The 20,076-nt window shown below is 31.3% G+C and overlaps 1 protein-coding gene across 5 annotated transcripts in view; it reads right to left on the bottom strand.

The window, feature by feature from the left end:
• Positions 1–20,076, bottom strand: part of dsx (transcription factor doublesex) — a 365,763-nt gene that overhangs the window by 45,989 nt on the left and 299,698 nt on the right. For 4 of the 5 annotated variants that reach the window (XM_075289192.1, XM_075289191.1, XM_075289189.1 and 1 more), the window contains 2 exons: positions 8,753–8,884; positions 4,955–5,098 (listed from right to left, as the gene is read on the bottom strand). In XM_075289192.1, coding sequence (XP_075145307.1) covers positions 4,955–5,098; positions 8,753–8,884 — 276 coding nt within the window. The remainder of the gene's footprint in view (positions 1–4,954; positions 5,099–8,752; positions 8,885–20,076) is intronic. The other variant, XM_075289193.1, reaches the window with a different exon arrangement.

Genomic DNA, 20,076 nt, shown 5'->3' with positions numbered 1-20,076 from the left:
AAAATCCCCAATTTGGGGAAAAATCCCCAATACTGGCAACACTGAGCAGGAGGTATTAGTTAATATCAATAGTATTTGTTTGGAATCAAATCAGTGTTGCCACATGTTTTATGTAAAACTTCCCAAAGGTTAGGTTAGGTTAGGTTATGTGGCAGCCCGATGTATCAGGCTCACTTAGACTGTTCAGTCCATTGCGATACCACAGTGGTGAACTTCTCTCTTAAAAAACTTCCAAAAAGTTAAAAGTTAGACTAGGAAATAGATGTCGCACAATGCCTGCAACTTTTGTATTAACGACGTTGCTGCTCTGTTTTGATAAATTCGTTATAAAGGCTTCGGCAGTTATAATTTCAAATTGTCTGCCAAAAAATGTAACAGAATGAAAACATTTATAAAAAAGAATATTTGTTACTACAAAGTAAAAGTTTTAAATCATATTTTCCTTACGTGTAAAGCCGGCAGAGCACAGAACTTGGTGACGGCTACGCAAACTGTATGATATTTGAGAGAAACGCCAAAATTTTCCTCATGACTGCCACCTACTGATGCAGTTTCACTTCACAGTTTCATTCTCTTGTATTTCCTCCTATCTGGTTATACAAAAATGAACGTTGCATTAGACATGCCTTCGAAATTTGTTCAACAAATCTTATTTAGTAATTTATTTGCAATTTATATCTGTGTTTTTAATTCACCTATTTTTCTTTTGTTTTTCGACCATCGTATAATCGCAATGTATAATTTAAATAATGTCTTAAATATACTTTTTAAATTACATATTATGTATTTGTTTGTTTGTTTTTTTTTTTCAAATAATAGCTACGGTATTATAAGTAGTAGTTGCTTATTTAAAATCTCCATATTGTTTTTTTTCTCCATAGAAAAATAAATGAAGTTTGTTTTCTCTGATCCATCCATTGATGTTCATCTTTGGGTTTGTTGATTGTAGATGGGGGGGGGGGGGGGGGGGGGGGGATGGGGGGGGGGAGTATGTTGATTGATGATTTTTATGGATTATTCCATATATGTTGATTGAAGATCGATGGATAAAATTTATACAAGAAATTTACAGAATGTTATTTTTGTGATATCTTCACAATAGCAAAGAGAAAATAATTTTCTTCCCTGAACGAAATTTTAGACAAATGAAATTTGGCTTTTAATAAAGTATTTTCTTTAAGAGCAAAAGCAATAACAGTGAAACCTCTCAGAAGTGGACACTCGGGATCGCCAAATTATTGTCGACATTTGGGAGGTGTACACTTATGAGATTCTTACTTTTAATGTGATAATACAGCAAACGTCTCACGAAAGTTGTCCGTCCACTTTTGAAAGGTATCCGAGGTTTCACTGTATATCAAAATTTACCTTCAATTTAATTATTTGCTCTTAAAAATACAGGTTTAAACATGATCCTTTTTTTTAACAATTAAATATTAGATCCAAAGAAACCATATTTTTTCCGTAATGAAATTTTAGACAATCGAAATTATTCTTTGTAATAATAGTTTTTTTTTGTTTTTTAAAGCAAATAAATCTGAATTTATGATAAGCAAAGGAAAGTTTTGTATTAACTTTTGAAGAATATATTTTGGAGTCGAATTTTTTTTTTTGTCTAAAATTTCATTCCTCAGAAAAAAAATATTCTTCAATAGTAAGTATTACGGATTGAAATCGGTATAAAAAGTCAATTTTTAGATCTTTCGATTTTTTTTAAATAAGAAAAATCGAATTTCAAACTTTTTTAAAATTTTTTTAGTAAGGAAAAATCGACTTTCAAACTTTTTTAAAATTTTTTTAGTAAGGAAAAATCGACTTTCAAACTTTTTTTTAAAAATTGTTTAGTAATGAAAAATCGACTTTCAAAATTTTTAAAATTTTTGGACAGCGAACTGTTTTCACAGATTCATATATCATAATATCAAAAGTCGATTCGCAAAAGACATCGTCGATCTTTTTGACAAAAACTAGATTTCGAATTTGGATTTTGGAAAGTGATTAAGAAACTAAGAATAAAATATGAAAGAAATTTAAAAAATAATACATTTAAATAAAATATAATTTAAATAAAAAGCTGGGCAGAGCCTATTACGGCTACATATTTCCTCTTACGACGCTAAAATACTTTCGTTAGAAATTTTGATTTTATTCGATCTTTCTTTTATTAAATAGAAAATAATATTTTCTATTTAAAATACTTTCCTCCGGAATAAAATTTTAGACAAGCATTTTTTTATTATTTATAAAAACAAAAAAAAAATTCTTCAAAAGAAACTTTGACGAATCTGGCAACGATTGTCTCTAATTTTTTTTTTTTAATTTTCTTTCATATATTTTTCTTAGCTTATCCATAAATAAATCAACACTTTAGAATTTTAAACAAAATTATTGTTGATTTAAAAAATTGTTCTGGTAACCATTCTATTGTGGCCACATCTTTGCTCACCCTAGGCTAAAATACTTCCCTAGAAATTTTGAATTTATTCGATCTTCCTTTTATTAAATAGAAAATAATATTTTCTATCTAAAATATTTTCCTCCGGAATAAAATTTTAGACAAATATTTTTTTTTTATTATTTACTAAAGAAAAAAAATTCTTCAAAAGAAACTTTGACGAATCTTGAACCGATTGTCTCTAATCGCTATTATTTAAATTTTATTTTATTTAATGTTTTTTAAATTTCGTTCATATATTTTTCTTAGCTTCTCCATAAATAATACATCACTTTAGAATTTTAAACAAAATTATTGTTGATTTAAAAAATTGTTCTGGTAACCATTCTATTGTGGCCACATCTCTGCTCACCCTTAGCTAAAATACTTCCCTAGAAATTTTGAATTTATTCGATCTTCCTTTTATTAAATAGAAAATAATATTTTCTATCTAAAATATTTTCCTCCGGAATAAAATTTTAGACAAGTATTTTTTTATTATTTACAAAACCAAAAAAATTCTTCAAAAGAAACTTTGACGAATCTGGCAACGATTGTCTCTAATCTGATCTACTCGCTATTATTTAAATTTTATTTTATTTTATTTAATGTTTTTTTAAATTTCTTTCATATATTTTTCTTAGCTTCTCCATAAATAAATCAACACTTTAGAATTTTAAACAAAATTATTGTTGATTTAAAAAATTATTCTGGTAACCATTCTATTGTGGCCACACCTTTCCTCTCACGAAGCTAAAATACTTTCCTTAGAAATTTTGAATTTATTCGATCTTCCTTTTATTAAATAGAAAATAATATTTTCTATTTGAAATATTTTCCTTCGGAATAAAATTTTAGACAAGTATTTTTTTATTATTTACAAAAACAAAAAAAATCTTCAAAAGAAACTGACGAATCTGGCAACGATTGTCTCTAATCTGCTCTAATCGCTATTATTTAAATTTTATTTTATTTTATTTAATTTTTTTTTAAATTTCTTTGATATATTTTTCTTAGCTTCTCCATAAATAATACATCACTTTTTAAGAAAAAATATTTTAAACAAAATTATTGTTGATTTAAAAAATTATTCTGGTAACCATTATATTGTGGCCACATCTTTGCTCAACCTAAGCTAAAATACTTTCCTTAGAAATTTTGAATTTATTCGATCTTCCTTTTATTAAATAGAAAATAATATTTTCTATTTGAAATATATTCCTCCGGAATAAAATTTTAGACAAGATTTTTTTTTTTATTATTTACAAAAAAATTCTTCCAAAGTAACTTTGAGGAATCTTGCAATTATTTAAATTTTATTTTATTTTATTTAATTTTTTTTTAAATTTCTTTCATATATTTTTGTTAGCTTCTCGATACGTAAACCAACACTTTAGAATTTTTTAACAAAATTATTGTTGATTTAAAAAATTGTTCTGGTAACCATTCTGTAAATTTCTTGATAAAAATGTTTTTTTCCATGTTTTTGTTAATGTTGATTGTTGAAAGTTGTCAGCTGCTCCATAGATGCAAAAAATCCTCCTCGCAATATATTGGGTATGTTGATTGATGTATATCGATGGATTTTTCAATAAAAGCAATTTATCTTTGGAAATTTGGAATATTAAACTTTGTAGCAAGAAAAGTTTTTTTTATTGATTTTTGTAATATTTTTTTTTATATTTTTTGCTTTTTGTTAAAAAAGTTTTGAAGAGAGGGATAGTTGTCAAAATTGAATTAAGCTCGTTAAAGATGTTTAACTCTTTGTTTTTTTTTTCAATTATTTTAATGAAAACTTAAAGCACCTTTTTTTATTTTAAATTACTTTAATTATTAATAAAATACACATTAATATTATATGTATTAAATTTAGTTAAAATTTAATTTGTACAACAAGTGAAAACGTTCGTTCCTTCAGTGGATTTAATTTTTTTTTAACAAACTTTTAAGGTTTTTTTTTCTCAAGCAAAACACTTTTAGTTTTGTTTTGTGTATTTTATGCACAAGCAGAGATTAAATGAAATTGGTGTGAAACACTTATCAACCACATTGCCTTGCGGCACAACGTAATTCACAACCATCGTAAATATTTAAATTATGTTGACGTGAGTACTCATTGACAACATGTTGTCCTAAAAGCAAAGTAATGGTAATTTATCAAAAATTATTCAAGCACAAATTGTCAGATAAATATACACATACAAAGAAAACAGTTTGTAGCCAATTAACAAACCAATTAGCAATTTTGTTTTTATCTTTTTTGGACCGAAATTTGTTGTTTTTTTTTTTTGAATTTTTTCACAAATGATTTGGGTTTATAGTAGCTAAAGTTTTATCCAAAACTGTTTTCAGTATGTAAACTGACATATACCAAATATAAAAGATAAACAATAGCAAATATGTCCTAGCAATTCAGTGTTTTCTGTTTTCCATTATAAACGATTTAGTTTTTGGTCTCTAACGAATCTTCTAGCGTGAAGAGTTAGACGATTTAGCAATAGCAAATTGAGACTATCTTACCCTCTATTCGCATTCGTTTGGTGGTTTCATCACATTCTGTGCGGGCATCACTTTCGGCTTTACGTTTCAGACTTGTTTTACTTCGCCACTCTGGTCCATCATACATGCTGATCAGGTGGTCGTAGTGCTTAAAGATTTGTATGGCTGTAAGAAAACTCTTTTTATGACCTTGTCTCCATATAGGCAAACTTTTGTTTGAACATATAATATTGAAATTATATCTATAATTGGGGTTTTTACTGCTCTTTCAAAAGTTTTGGGCAGTTTGTCATGTTTTGTTACTCGAAAAATTTATATAATTTTAATTAAAAAAAAAACATATTTAAATAACACTCAAAAAATAGTGAACCCTCTATTTCACTAAAGCCAATTTAAATTTATTTCAGTTATGTTTGCCGAAAGTTGCTTTAACTCCAATAATTATACCCACCACCATAGAATGGTGACGGGGGTATAATAAGTTTGTCATTCCGTTTGTAACACATCGAAATATCGATTTCCGACTATATAAAGTATATACTTGATCAGGGAGAAATTCTAAGACGATATAACGATGTCCGTCTGTCTGTTGTAATCACGCTACAGTCTTCAACAATGAAGCAATCGTGCTGAAATTTTGCACAAACTCGTCTTTTGTCTGCAGGCAGGTCAAGTTCGAAGATGGTCCAGGTTTTGATATATCGGTCCAGGTTTTGATATAGTCCCCATATAAACCGACCTCCCGATTTGGGGTCTTGGGCTTATAGAAATCGTAGTTTTTATCCATTTCGCCTGAAATTTGAAATCTAGAGATATTTTATGACCATAAAGAGGTGTGCCAAAAATGGTGATTATCGGTCCATGTTTTGGTATAGCCCCCATATAGAACGATGTCCCGATTTTACTTCTTGGACTTCTAGAATCCGCAGTTTTTATTCAATTTACCTGAAATTGGAAATCTAGAGGTATTGTAGGACCACAAATACGTGTGCCAAAAATTGTGAGTATCGGTCCATATTTTGGTATAGCCCCCAAATAGACAGATCTCCCGATTTTACTTCTTGGGCTTATAGAAACCGCAGATTTTATCCAATTTACCTGAAATTGGAAATCGAGAGGTACTTTAGAACCGTAAAGAGGTGTGACAAAAATGGTGAGTATCGGTCCATGTTTTGGTATAGCCCCCATATAGACCGATGTCCCGATTTTACTTCGTGGACTTCTAGAATCCGCAGTTTTTATTCAATTTACCTGAAATTGGAAATCTAGAGGTATTGTAGGACCACAAATACGTGTGCCAAAAATTGTGAGTATCGGTCCATATTTTGGTATAGCTCCCATATAGACCGATCACCCGATTTTACTTCTTGGGCTTATAGAAACCGCAGTTTTTATTCAATTTACCTGGAATTGGAAATCGAGAGGTACTTTAGAACCGTAAAGAGGTGTGCCAAAAATGGTGAGCATCGGTCCACGTTTTGGTATGGTCCCCATATAAACCGACCTCCAGATTTGGGGTCTTGGGCTTATGAAAACCGTAGTTTTTATCCAATTTGCCTGAAATTGAAAATCTAGAGGTACTTGAGGACCATCAAAAGGTGTGTCGAAAATGGTCCGTATCGTTCCATGTTTTGGTATAGCCCCCATATAGACCGATCTCCCGATTTTACATCTTGGGTTTATAGAATCCGTAGTTTATCTACAATTTGCCTGAAATTTGAAATTTATAGATATTTTATGACCATAAAGAGGTGTTCCAAAAATGGTGAGTATCGGTCCATGTTTTGGTGTAGCCCCCATATAGACCGATATCCCGATTTTACTTCTTGGGCTTTTAGAATCCGAAGTTTTTATCCAATTTGCCTGAAATAGGAAATCTAAAGGTATTTTCGGGTCATAAAGAGGTGAGCGTTATAAATCCAGAATCTGATATAGTCCTCATAGGTGAAATCTTTAAATTTATCTTCGGACAGTGTCCTCAAGTCCTCAAGCCCTCCTGAAATTTCAAAGGAAACCCTAATGTTTGGTTCATGGTGGTGGGTATTTAAGATTCGGCCCGGTCGAACTTACTGCTGTATATACTTTTTTTTGCGTACGTTAGTTAAATGAACTAAAAAACGGGGAAATGAAGTAAAAAGATTTACTAAATTCCGTACTTCTCTCAAAATACTTTATTATTTTTTTAATTTTGTAAATTTTACCCATTTTAAACTTCGTATGGCACGTTCGTGAAATTTTAAACTCCATTTGGATTTCCTTCAAACTACAAAATTTTCTTTAACAAGTAAAACAAGTAAGGAAAGTCTAAAGTCGGGCGGGGCCGACTATATTATACCCTGCACCACTTTGTAAATTCACATTTCCGTCAAATGTGTTGTGTTGGTATATATAAAGGTTTTTGTCCCACATACATACATTTAAATCTGACTCCATCTGAACAAAATTTATAGCCTATAGACTTAACATTTAAATCGGCTAATGCCCTGGGATGGTACACTATGTTAGTAAAAAAATATGGGAAACATTTTAATCTGAACCAATTTTGAGGCAACATCGCAAATGTGTATTTATGATTTATCGGTCGATAGATATGTATTAGAGATAAAGGAAAATTTCAGTCACTTTTATAAGTTTTCGACTTAGCAGTGGCGATTTTATAAGGAAAATGTGGATATTTTGGCCATTTTTGCCCAAATCGGAAAAACATATATATATATATTGAAGCTATATAGAAATTTAAACAGATTTCAACCAAATTTGATATGCTTAGTATTTTAATTCTACTTCCAGTGCAAAATTTCACGTCAATCGGACTACAACTTTGACCTCTGTGGTCATATGACGGAAAATCGGGCGAAAGATATATATGGGAGCTATATCTAAATCTGAACCGATTTCAAAAAAATTTAGCACACTGGATTACACTACTAATTGTACTCCTAGTGCAAAATTTCAACCAAATTGGGCTAAAACTCTGGCTTCTGGAGCCATGTAAGTCCATATCGGGCGAAATATATATATGAGAGCTATATCTCAATCTGAACCGATTTCACTCAAATTTGGCACACCTGACTATAGTACTTATTGTTCTTCTGGTGCAAAGTTTCAAGCAAATTAGGTTAAAACTCTGGCTTCTGGGGCCATATACGTCCATATCGGGCGAAAGATATATATGGGAGCTATATTTAAATCTGAACCGATTTCAATCCAATTATGCACACTTGACTATACGACCAAGTGTTATGTTTGTGCAAAATTTCAAGCAAAGCACTAACTTATAATACCCAGTTCCACAGTATGGTATAAAAAAATTTTATGTCTAATAAATTTTCTTCAATTTGTCGTTTGTTTTTTTTTTTTTTTTTTTGATATCAGCGTGATGTCAGCCTTTGTAATACTTTTTAGTTAAATTTTCTATCAATAATCTAAATTTTCTAAAATTAACCACAATATTTCTTCCTGGTGGGTTCACTGTTTTTTTCAGTGTAGTTTCATAAATTTTTTTAATTTAATTTAAATTAATATAATGTTGATAAATTACATTTAAATTGAGTATTTTAGTTTCATTCAATCTAGTACAACTATAAAACCCCATTTACTGATATTCAATTTGAACATTTTTGAAATCCATGTTCAAACAAAAAAAAAAAAAATGGAGCAATTAAACAATCACTTCATTTGAGTTAGAGTGTTTTTTTTTTAACATTTATGTAAAATAACCTGTGGCATTTTAATTCGTACGCCTTTTTCACTGTCAGAAAACACTGATATTGTCTTGGCTGCATTGGAAATAAAAGGGACAAAATTTCCCATACTTACCCTCTTCAATACGTTTAGAAGCCTCATCGATATCCACACCGGCATCTTTAAGTATCACATACATGAGTGGCATCATTTCCCATGGATAACCAAATTTTTCTATTAATTTTTGGCAATAATCTAATATAAGATCTGAAATGAAAAATGGATAACCAAATTTTTCTATTAATTTTTGGCAATAATCTAATATAAGATCTGAAATGAAAAATTAAAAAAAAAAAAAATAAATGAAATTTTTATTAAAAGGTGGAAATTTTAATATTTCGAGGAAAACCTGAAACCTCTTATTGGAAGCCTCTTTATTATGAATATCAAGAGAACAGCTTGTTTAGGCTTCTTTTTAAAATGTGGGTTTCTAACCGTGTTGATATGTATATTGAATCCCTACACTAAAGCGTTTTTTTTTTCTAAGAGCTTGCTGAATTGAAATTTAAATAAAACACATCCCAGCAAAAAAAAAAATTGGAAGTACTTTTAAAAAGCACAACCAAAAATGTCCTCTCAAAGATGTTCTTTATTTTAACTACTCAGGAAGTTCTTTTAATTGAATTTTTAAAATTCTCCTTTTTTCATATTTTTAAATTAAATTTAAATTTGTTTTTATTTCAAATAGGTTAAAAACAGAGTAAGGATTAATAAAATTATACAAATTATTTAAATTTTGTCGAAGCCAATGCTAAATACATTCTAGAGAAGTTAAGAATTTTTGAAAATATTTGTGGCCAATAGTTTCAGACAAGCGTTAAAATGCATTAGAAATCATAAAGAGTTTAATTTTTTTTTATTCGTTTTGTTTTGTTATTGTTGGTTTTTGTTCTTTACTCATTGTTGTTGTTTTTTTGATTTCAGCTTAAAACCATACATTGACTAAACTACAAGTGTAGCTTAACCAACAGAGAAAGAATGTTTGTCAAATTTATTTGGGCAAAGCCCTGTAGACTGCAAGATGGTGGGATGGACGCACGTTTCGGAATTACGACATTCCTCATCAGCATCCTCTACTTGCAGCAAAACTATCAACCAATTATCAGAATAAATTCAGGCAGTTCATTAAACACAACCAGTGCTGCCGCTACTACTTCAATCGAAGTATTTTGCTTCATTTTCACAAAATTTACTTCGTCACTCCTTCTTCCAAAAATCTGCTTCACTTTTTGTTCTGCTTCAAATTTTTAAATTTTTCCCCATATTACCTAATTGTTTTTCCTATTCCTTTAATTACGATGAATATAGCGGTTTTAATCATTGAATTATTAACCGATGTGGACAAATTTTTGCATAGGTGTTAGTTAGATACCATATACTTACACCATGTACCAAATTTCAGATGAAATTTGGTTCTCTTATGCGCTTTACAGACTATCAGTTATTCCGGACGACAGTGCTCGTGTCGAACATATCCCATATATCGTGCACATTATAAGTTAAGTCCGAAGGCATAATCGATACTGTTGCATGTTTATGGGATCGATAACACATTTACCGATTATTTAGTCATCGCCGAACAGTCGTATCGATCCGACACACTGTAAGATTCAAACACCGACATTCCGTCCGGAATAACTGATAGTCTGTAAAGCGCATTAGATGCTCCGCAAGCCAAATCGGGGGATCAGTTTATATGGGGGCTATATATAAGTATGGACCGATGTGGACCAATTTTTGCATGGTTGTTAGAGATCATATGCTGAAACCATGTACCAAATTTCAGCTGGATCGGATGAAATTTGCTTCTCGTAGAGTCCCCGCAAGCCAAATTTGGGGGTCCGTTTATATGGGGGCTATACGTAAAAGTGGACCGATATGACCCATTTGCAATACCATCCGACCTACATCAATAACAACTACTTGTGCCAAGTTTCAAGTCGATAGCTTCTTTCGTTCGGAAGTTAGCGTGATATCAACAGACGCGCGGACGGACGGACATGCTCAGACCGACTCAGAATTTCACCACGACCCAGAATATATATATACTTTATGGGGTTTTAGAGCAATATTTCGATGTGTTACAAACGGAATGACAAAGTTAATATACCCCCATCCTATAGTGGAGGATATAATAAAATGAATTATATTGTTTAGTTTTCAAAAATGTATTCTACTTCAATTTTATTCAATCTACTCCACTTTTTTCCAAAATCTACTTCACTCAATTTTTCACTAGCGGCAGCACTGAACACAACAATAAACCACACTTGAACCCTCCGAAAAAAGGCTTTACATTGATAGCCGGCTTATGCCGAAATAAATTCGCACAAACATCTCTCTTTTCCTTTGCCACCATCAAATCATCGATTTGAATGAAGTTGGCTGGGTTTTATTTGTCCCTTTAAACTATCAAAACAGCTCACATAAAAAAATTTGATTCAATCACAAAATTAATTCCAATTAATCCAATTAATTTTTTAATTGAAATGTCTTCAATTACAGAAATCATAGTATCAATTAAAAAATTAATTGAAAGTCAATTAAAAAATTAATTGATACTATTAATTTTTGTGATTATTGATTGATTTTTGTTTCAATTAAAGATTTTTTTGAATCAATTAAATTTTTAATTGAATATTCTTTTAAACTCAATTATGACTTTAATTGGAAAAATTGTTTTTCTGTTCTGTCTCACAACATAGTGATTCATATTTAAAAAGAAAAAACCTCATAAAAATCACCCTTTATATGTTATATTGAAATTTATTTCAATTAATAAAATAAAATAATTTTGCAATTGAATATTTCTTAAAATTCAAAAAAATTTTAATTGAAAAAATATTGGAGATATATTTTCTGTGTAGACTTATCCTCTTTACATACTTTCACCTGTGTAGATTAATACATTCGTAAATTCTCCTACATAGCATATGCGCACATACACACATACATTGTGCTATAATCATTGCTCGTCTCGTCTTTTTTATTCCATTCCATACCGCAAAATGTTTATAGCAATAACATCAAGCCAAAAAAAAAACAAATTATTTTATAAACACAATGTGTATATTCGTTGTATGTACGCACACACACACACACATCTCTATGTACGCATACAGTATGTGTGGGTCGGCAACATAAAAGGTGGAGATAACGAAGTTTGTACACAACAACAAGCATCAGCCAATGGCTGATCGAGTTGACTATGCATAGCCATTGCTCCGCCTTCGTTATAGTCAAAGCCATACAAATGTGAACATAAGCGACAACAATAAAACCACCAGCATACACAAGCATATACGCTTGATATACAGTGTTGGACAAAAAAATAGGGTCATCGTTATGTCCAAACATTTTCATAAGTCTAATACTATGTTCAGAATATGAAGGAAAATATTGATATTTAGCATTGAAATCTCTTAACAGATCTCAAGTGTTAAAAGTGGCAAAAAGTTGAGATTTCGTTCAAAATGAACCCAAAATGCTTATATGCAAAATAATTTACTGACAGTTTATCATAGGAATTTGTATGATATGTTAGTAGTAGGATTAAAGTTTACGTTATCTTTTATGAATATGGGGGAATATATAAAGAAAGTGATGGGAACTACATAAATCATGGAGAAGCGAAAAATATTTAGAAGTAACAGGTTGGCTAATAAGTCCTCGGTCTAACAAAGAAAAACACATTCTATACTAGCGACGCCATCTATGTGTCATCAGACCGGGGACTTATCAGCAACCTGTTACTATGCTAACTTCTCCCAAGTCATGGACTTTGGAATGAGTCCAAGCCGTGTCCTGCAGTGTAAATTTACCCCCGTCAATGACAAACCCGTGTTAAAGTGACCGGTCCCTTCCATACGTTTCAACCAGAACTGGGACTGTCTATTCACACCAGGGAGTAGTTCTGTACCGGTTCTGGGGTAGATCTATTTCTCTTTACCAAGTTACTGAATATGTGTTTCCAAACATTTTATGGAATTTAAATATCTTGGGAATGCCGTACTTTGTGGACGTTTCCGAAGGACTTAAAGCATTCTAACAATCGTCAAATATTGCTATTTATTGTTGCTTATTTTCTTAAAATGAAAGCATTTTCGTTAAATCGAACGTAAATTTTGTTCAACCGTTCGTTATTTAGAATACTCCATGTTAAGAATTTGGACGTTCGTGAAATTGGATTTTCGCTAAATGGCATATTCCGTTAAGTGCGCTTCGACTGTATTTTACTTTTTTTACAATGACTGGTCATCGATATATATGGGCCATATCGATCATCTACATAAATTGGATTACATTTAAATATGTCACTATTTGTATATGAATACAGGGGCATGTATTACAACCACTAAACCCATAAAATAAAATAAGTAACTATTTAAATCATGTAAAACATCAGCTAAATTCTTTTAAATTTAGAATAAATTTCTTGTTTATGGTTATTTATTCTTTGTCATTTGCATGAATATACGAGACATTAATGAAGGTCAAAGTTGAGGACATGTAAATAAATGACAACATATGTAGGCGAAAAAAATAATGAAGCCTTCGTTATGCCAAAGTGGGGCTAACATATTTCCTATTATTATAGCACGCTAGACGAACAAATTGTTGGATCATTTGCTGAATGACGACAGACTCGCTGGAAACAAATGGAGAACGCCCATCGGCATAACAGCTGTTCACACCGAAATATAGGTCTGTTCTCCTAGACAAAATTTTAGACAAACGATCTTTGCTTTTTGAAGCAAATGAACATTTTTAGCATGAACGTTAAAATTTTTACCGGATGTGGTTGTTATTGTGCATTGTATCTAACAGGTTGGTTGATAAGTCCCCGGTCTGATACATAGATGGCGTCGCTAGTATTCTCTGCCCCAGGGAAATCAACAATAATTGATTGGTATGCAAAATTTAAGCGTGATGAAATGAGCACGGATGACGGTGAACGCAGTGGACGCCCGAAAGAGGTGGTTGCCGATAAAACATTAAAAAAATCCACAAAATGATTTTGAATGACCGTAAAATGATGTTGATCGAGATAGCAGAGGCCTTAAGGATATCAAAGGAACGTGTTGGTCATATCATTCATCAATATTTGGATATGCGGAAGCTCTGTGCAAAATGGGTGCCGCGCGAGCTCACATTTGACCAAAAACAACAACGTGTTGATGATACTGAGCGGTGTTTGCAGCTGTTAACTCGTAATACACCCGAGTTTTTCCGTCGATATGTGACAATGGATGAAACATGGCTCCATCACTACACTCCTGAGTCCAATCGACAGTCGGCTGAGTGGACAGCGACCGGTGAACCGTCTCCGAAGCGTAGAAATACTCAAAAGTCCGCTGGCAAAGTAATGGCCTCTGTTTTTTGGGATGCGCATGGAATAATTTTTATCGATTATCTTGAGAAGAGAAAAACCATCAACAGTGACTATTATATGGCGCTATTGGAGCGTTTGAAGGTCGAAATCGCGGCAAAACGGCCCCATATGAAAAAGAAAAAAGTGTTGTTCCACCAAGACAACGCACCGTGCCGCAAGTCATTGAGAACAATGGCAAAAATTCATGAATTGGGCTTCGAATTGCTTCCCCACTCACCGTATTCTCCAGATCTGGCCCCCAGCGACTTTTTCATGTTCTCGGACCTCAAAAGGATGCTCGCAGGGAAAAAATTTGGCAGCAATGAAGAGGTGATCGCCGAAACTGAGACCTATTTTGAGGCAAAACCGAAGGAGTACTACCAACAAATTGGTATCAACAATTGGAAGGTCGTTATAATCATTGTATCGCTCTTGAAGGGAACTATGTTGAATAATAAAAACGAATTTTGACAAAAAAAATGTGTTTTTATTTGTTAGACCGGGGACTTATCAGTCAACCTGTTATTTCATTTATTGTATTAAACATTTCATACCATTTATGTATGCACTTGTAATTATTTAAATTTAGTTTTTGTTTCATATATATTATGTATGTATTCGTAATTAATCAAAAGTAGTACTTTTTTTTGTTTTATGAAATTTGTACATACATTTTATGAAAGTACACTGAAAAAAATATTGTCGTGATGTCAAAGATTTCATGTCTTTAAAATACGAATACAAATTTTGCTTAGCATAGAAGACGCATTTCTCTAAAATAAAGTTATTTTCCTTGTCCAAAAGTCGATAAACTTTTCAATGAAGTCGTATTGTCCTTATAATTAAGTGATTTGTCTTAAAAATGGGTATCTTAACATGAAAGAAAAAATTTATAGGCTAAGGTCAACTTGACTTTAATAATTCAGAAAAATTCTTTAAATTTAATGAAATTGTCTTTAAATTTGTTGTCTTTTTGCATCTTGACTACAAAGCAAAAAATCGTTCAAATATAGGACATATTTTTCAAAACTTTATTTTAAAGAAGTTTTTTTACTTCAAACATAGCATAATTTCTACTGGAAGTCGAGTCCTAATTTGGAAAATAAAGTTGCCGTTAACTCGTTTTTAAAGGACGTTGATAGCATATGAAGAAAAAAAAAAAGCTGAGAAAGCGAAAAATTAAAATTTGCTTCCTAGAAGCAAGTACACAAAACCTAAATTTAAAAGGGAATTGTGTCTTAAAAGTATCCTTACTTGTATTCTCCGCTTCTTTGGCTCGGAATCAATACCAAATTTTTTAAAGTAAAGACAAAATCTTTGGAACCGAGTATGCTTTTTTTCAGTTTACTAATTTGTAAAATTTATGAATACTTTTCATAAATAAATATATTTTATTTTTTTAAGTGTAACTTTTTAATGGTCATTTACATGTTAATGTATTTGTATTTGATAGACTTTAATAACCAAATATGCTATATTATGGCATAAGAAGAAGAGGGAGTGCGTGCGTGTGCTAGTTGCATTTTTCAACCTAAGGATAATAAAGATTTTACAGCCATCATACCAACCCATGGTTCCAACATGTCATCATACCAAACGACAACTTAGGAATCCAGAGATTAGTGCTAACAATTACCATTGACCAAGGAGTTTATGATGATCAAAAGGAGTCACAAGCCAGTATACAAAATGTATGAGTGTTTGCGAAAATGTAAAACTTCCAACTCATCCTCATGCTAAAGTTTTACAACCACTTCCATAAAATCATCGACGACTTCTTCAACTTCATCAACTCTCCGGTTTGCTTGTTTTGGCAAAACTTTCCCTTAAAAACGAGTGATAAAAATAAACAAGATAATGTTAATGATAAGATGTCGATGATGATTATCGAGCTCCGGCGATTTGGGAGTTGATAAGATATGTACCATGTTGCAACGCTTAAGAGAGAAGTACCAGCCTTTGGTGTCATATGTACGACAAGAGGGTGAGAATTTTTTTTTTGATCTATGATAATTTGAATTTTTCAATTCAGATAGTTGAAAAAATTTTAGGTTCCATTTTCATAAAAACAAATCCATAAAATAGGCCTTTTAAAGGGCGACTTCCGAAAAAAGTTTCAGGATTTGCTTTGTGAAATCTTTTCGAAACCGCATCTTTGAAAATGTACCTTGCAAAAAACGATTCATTTGAATTTTCATTTTTGTAATCTGCAAACACTGGTTCCACATCGAACACAAAAATACGATGAATGTTTGGACTAGGATGATAAAATGTTCGTTAAATAGTTTTGTCGTTTGGGACATTAAATGCTCTTAAATAAAAAATTGTTGTTATGCAAAAATATTATTTTTGGGACATTAAATGCTCTTAAATAAAAAATTGTTGTTATGCAAAAATATTATTTTTGGGACATTAAATGTTCTTACATAAAAATGTGTTGGTATGCAAAAATATATTTATTTAGAAATATCGTGTAAAGATATTAATATTTGTAGATGTCAAAGAAAGAGAGAGGACAGAGAATATAGAGAAAGAAATATGGATGGAAACAGAGAGAGAGAGAGTTGACTCAAGACATAAAAATAAAACAGAGAGGGAATCAAATGAGAGCGAATAGTTGTTCTCTTCTACTTGATAGACATAATCAGCGTTGCCACTACGATATTTTATTTTGGACCAAAATTTTTCCAAAATCGGACCAAAATTCCCTCCAGCGGACCAAATTTCCAAGTTCAAAGAAAAATACTTTAAAAAATGTTTTATTGTTGTACATAGTGCTTTTAATAAAAAAAGTAAAGTAAATCAGAAAGGACTGATATGAAAAAAATTATTTTTTGAAAAGGTCGAATTTTAAAGTCAACTTTAGTTGACATCAACGCGAAATTTTCATGTGATTGAAACGCCACAATTCCCTTTTACTACAAGCGAAAATTATTTTATGTTTCAAGTAAAACACGTCTTTAAAATAATGTAAAAAAACATCTCCTATTTTTAAACAATTTTAGTTTTACAATCAAGATGCAAAGCGTCAACAGTATTAAAGACGATTTCATTAATTTTGAAGAAATATTAAAGCCATTTTAGGATACCCAATTTTATGTCGAATCACTTAACTATAAGGACAAATCAAGGAAAACAACTTTATTTCAGAGAAATACGTCTTATATGCTAAGCAAAATTCGCATTGGTATTTTAAGCACAGGAAATCTTTAGCCTCACTACAATATTTTTTTCACGAAAATATTTTTTGAATATATTTGAATATGTGTTAGAAATTTTAAATACTACAAAAAATTTATAAATTTGACCAAATTTATGAAAATGGGTCACATTTAAAAATTAAAAATCTTTTGGACCAAAATGGACCAAATTCGGTTTGGTCCGACCGTCGGACCAAACTTAAAATTTAGAAATCTTTTGGACCAATTTTGGTCCGATCGGACCAAAACGGCAACGCTGGACATAATGTTGGTTTCGATATTTGAATGATGGTATGTGGGCATTCAAATTAACTATGTTCCCCTATATATTACAGAGGCTTCGGCAAACATTTAATATTTATATTTAAGTCTAAATATTGTAGAACTCAAAACATAAAATTCTTTTCGCTGAACAAAATATGATTTTGTTCAGTGTATGAGTTGTAGTCAGATACCAACTACCAAAATGTGCTCTTAACCGCATTAAGTTAGTTACTGACCCTTAGCCTCATCCTCAGAAAACAAACTTTGCATCAGCATTATTACTACAAAACCCAACCTAAAGAAAGTAAGTGGGGCTGGAGTTTATATAAAATTTAAATTCGCATATGAACTCTATCTCAAGGGAGTGGAAGTACAATCTATGAGTATGGATTCCTGATGATGATGATGATGAATCGTCTGTGTGTATGTTTCCCCATCTACTTTTGGCACTGTCTGCTTTGCGTGTAAGCCAATGCATTTTTAGCCAAAAAGGTCATAAAAAAGCCATGAATTCTATGAATGGAACAGTAGAAGCAGCAGCAGCAGAAAAATTCGACTGTTTTTACGATCCCCTCAAGTCTGGCTGCAATAATGGCGTACTTGAAATTGCAGTTAACAGAGGACTTCAAATCCAAGATTACATTCAAATTTGATTTTATTTATGTTACGTTTTCAACGTGGGGTTACAGAGATTATCGCTAGTGTTGAAATAAAAACTGAGAAAATGGAAACTATTTGGTAAAAGCTATAAAATCTATGGTATTTTAAAAACCAAGGCGTGAGTTGTGCATTTTCTAGGGTGTGCCGCCCTCTATTAGAAATAAAGTTCAATATAAAGAAAAAGAAGAAAATAAAAAATTAACGCAACTCGATGGGATTGTTCATGCTAAAATTGTTGTCACATTTCATTTAGAGAAATGTGCAATTTTTTTTTGTAATATCATTGGCAAATTTATTATCGACTAATGGATAAATGAGGATGATATCATACAGAGGTCGGAATTTCGCGATTTTTGGAAATCGCACAGACGATTTTTCCCATTATAAAAATATCGATTGAAAATGGAATTTTGATATGATGGCAAAATAGGATTTTAAGAGAAATGAAAGCATGATTTTTAAGTATATTTTGTACTCACATAGTGTTTCGAATGATTTCATGAATTGTATGAACAAATCCATAAACCATAAAATGGCTAAGAATGCATACACAATATTTCATATATTTATGAAATATTTTAAGTAAAGCGGGTTCCCCACCTTAACTATCAATACCAACAATTGATTTTGATTGAAATGGAAATAAAAATAATATTATTATTTTAATGTAGATATAATTTGGGTAAACGGATTTCATAATTCTGTAGAAAAACTAATATAAATGTATTTAATTCGCATATTTTCTTTATAAGTAAGGTTGACACTTTTTATGCCACCTTTTATTGCAAATTACACTTTTTAGATATTTTCAACACTAACAGCCTGTTTCTGTATGTCGAACGAGCTCTATCGATCGACTGAAATGGAAACAAACAGCTGAATTTATAACCAAAAATCAGCTGTTTCTATGAATTTTAGTCGATCAATAGAGCTCGTTCGACATACAGAAACAGGCTGTAAGAATGACACTATTCACAAAAATAGAAATTACACCATAAATGACGATTATGATATCCTAAAAAATTCTTCCAAGAGGAACACTCATTGACAGGACAGAAATTTATTATAGCCTCATGGGATGAGAGGTGGCCAAATTTTATAACAATTTGCAACAAATGGTAGATTTATTTTATGGACACCAGAAAGAGCAATATACGGACGGGCGTACGTAAATCCAGGGATAAATTGACGGTCGCACCAGGCAAAATGAGTGTCAAACTTTTTTCCAGGACCCTTATCGAAATATGTGAATCCTGTTATTGGAAAATATTCGTATTGTTGTGAAATAATGACTTTAATGTTGTGTTTAGGAGAGCAACGACCTCCAAATTTCAGGAAAATCTCATTAAAAATGTTACTTTAATCTATACCCTCATTTTGTCTGTTTTTTTTTTTAAGGAAATAATATAAGCTTATAAGAAAAGCCATTTATTAAAGGATACGCATCATTAGAGAAAAGATTATATTGTTTTTGTTTTTTTATTATTTTTTTATTCCGATGAAATTTGAGACAACTTCAGTCAAGGCTCGTGGTCAATGTCTCCAAAGGCTTTGGTATGAGTTAGGCCCAATTAGCAACTTTTATGTATGATAGTAGGATTTAAAAGTTTGGTCTGAAGTTCTAATTGGCATGTGAAGGAATTGAGCTGGGTCAAGTTAGCATGGCCGATATGGTTGTTTAGGGAAATGTTAAAATTGATTAGCATTTTTGGTCACTTCCACAAAAAGTTGTCTTTAATTTTAATATGTCGTTTAAATGAAATATGTCCAGACAAAATAACAAACAAAAAAAAAAATAAAATTAATAAATAAGAAAATTTAATACAGTCGGGTAATGTCGACTTTGTTCTACCTTTTATTATATTCCAAGAAGATGTTAAAACGTTAAGGCCGATACTTGGTTC

This window comes from Haematobia irritans, chromosome 1 (genome assembly GCF_050003625.1).
Source record: "Haematobia irritans isolate KBUSLIRL chromosome 1, ASM5000362v1, whole genome shotgun sequence".
NCBI lineage: Eukaryota > Metazoa > Arthropoda > Insecta > Diptera > Muscidae > Haematobia > Haematobia irritans.
Note: the sequence above shows the minus strand (reverse complement) of the source record. Positions and strands in the feature narration are given on the sequence as shown.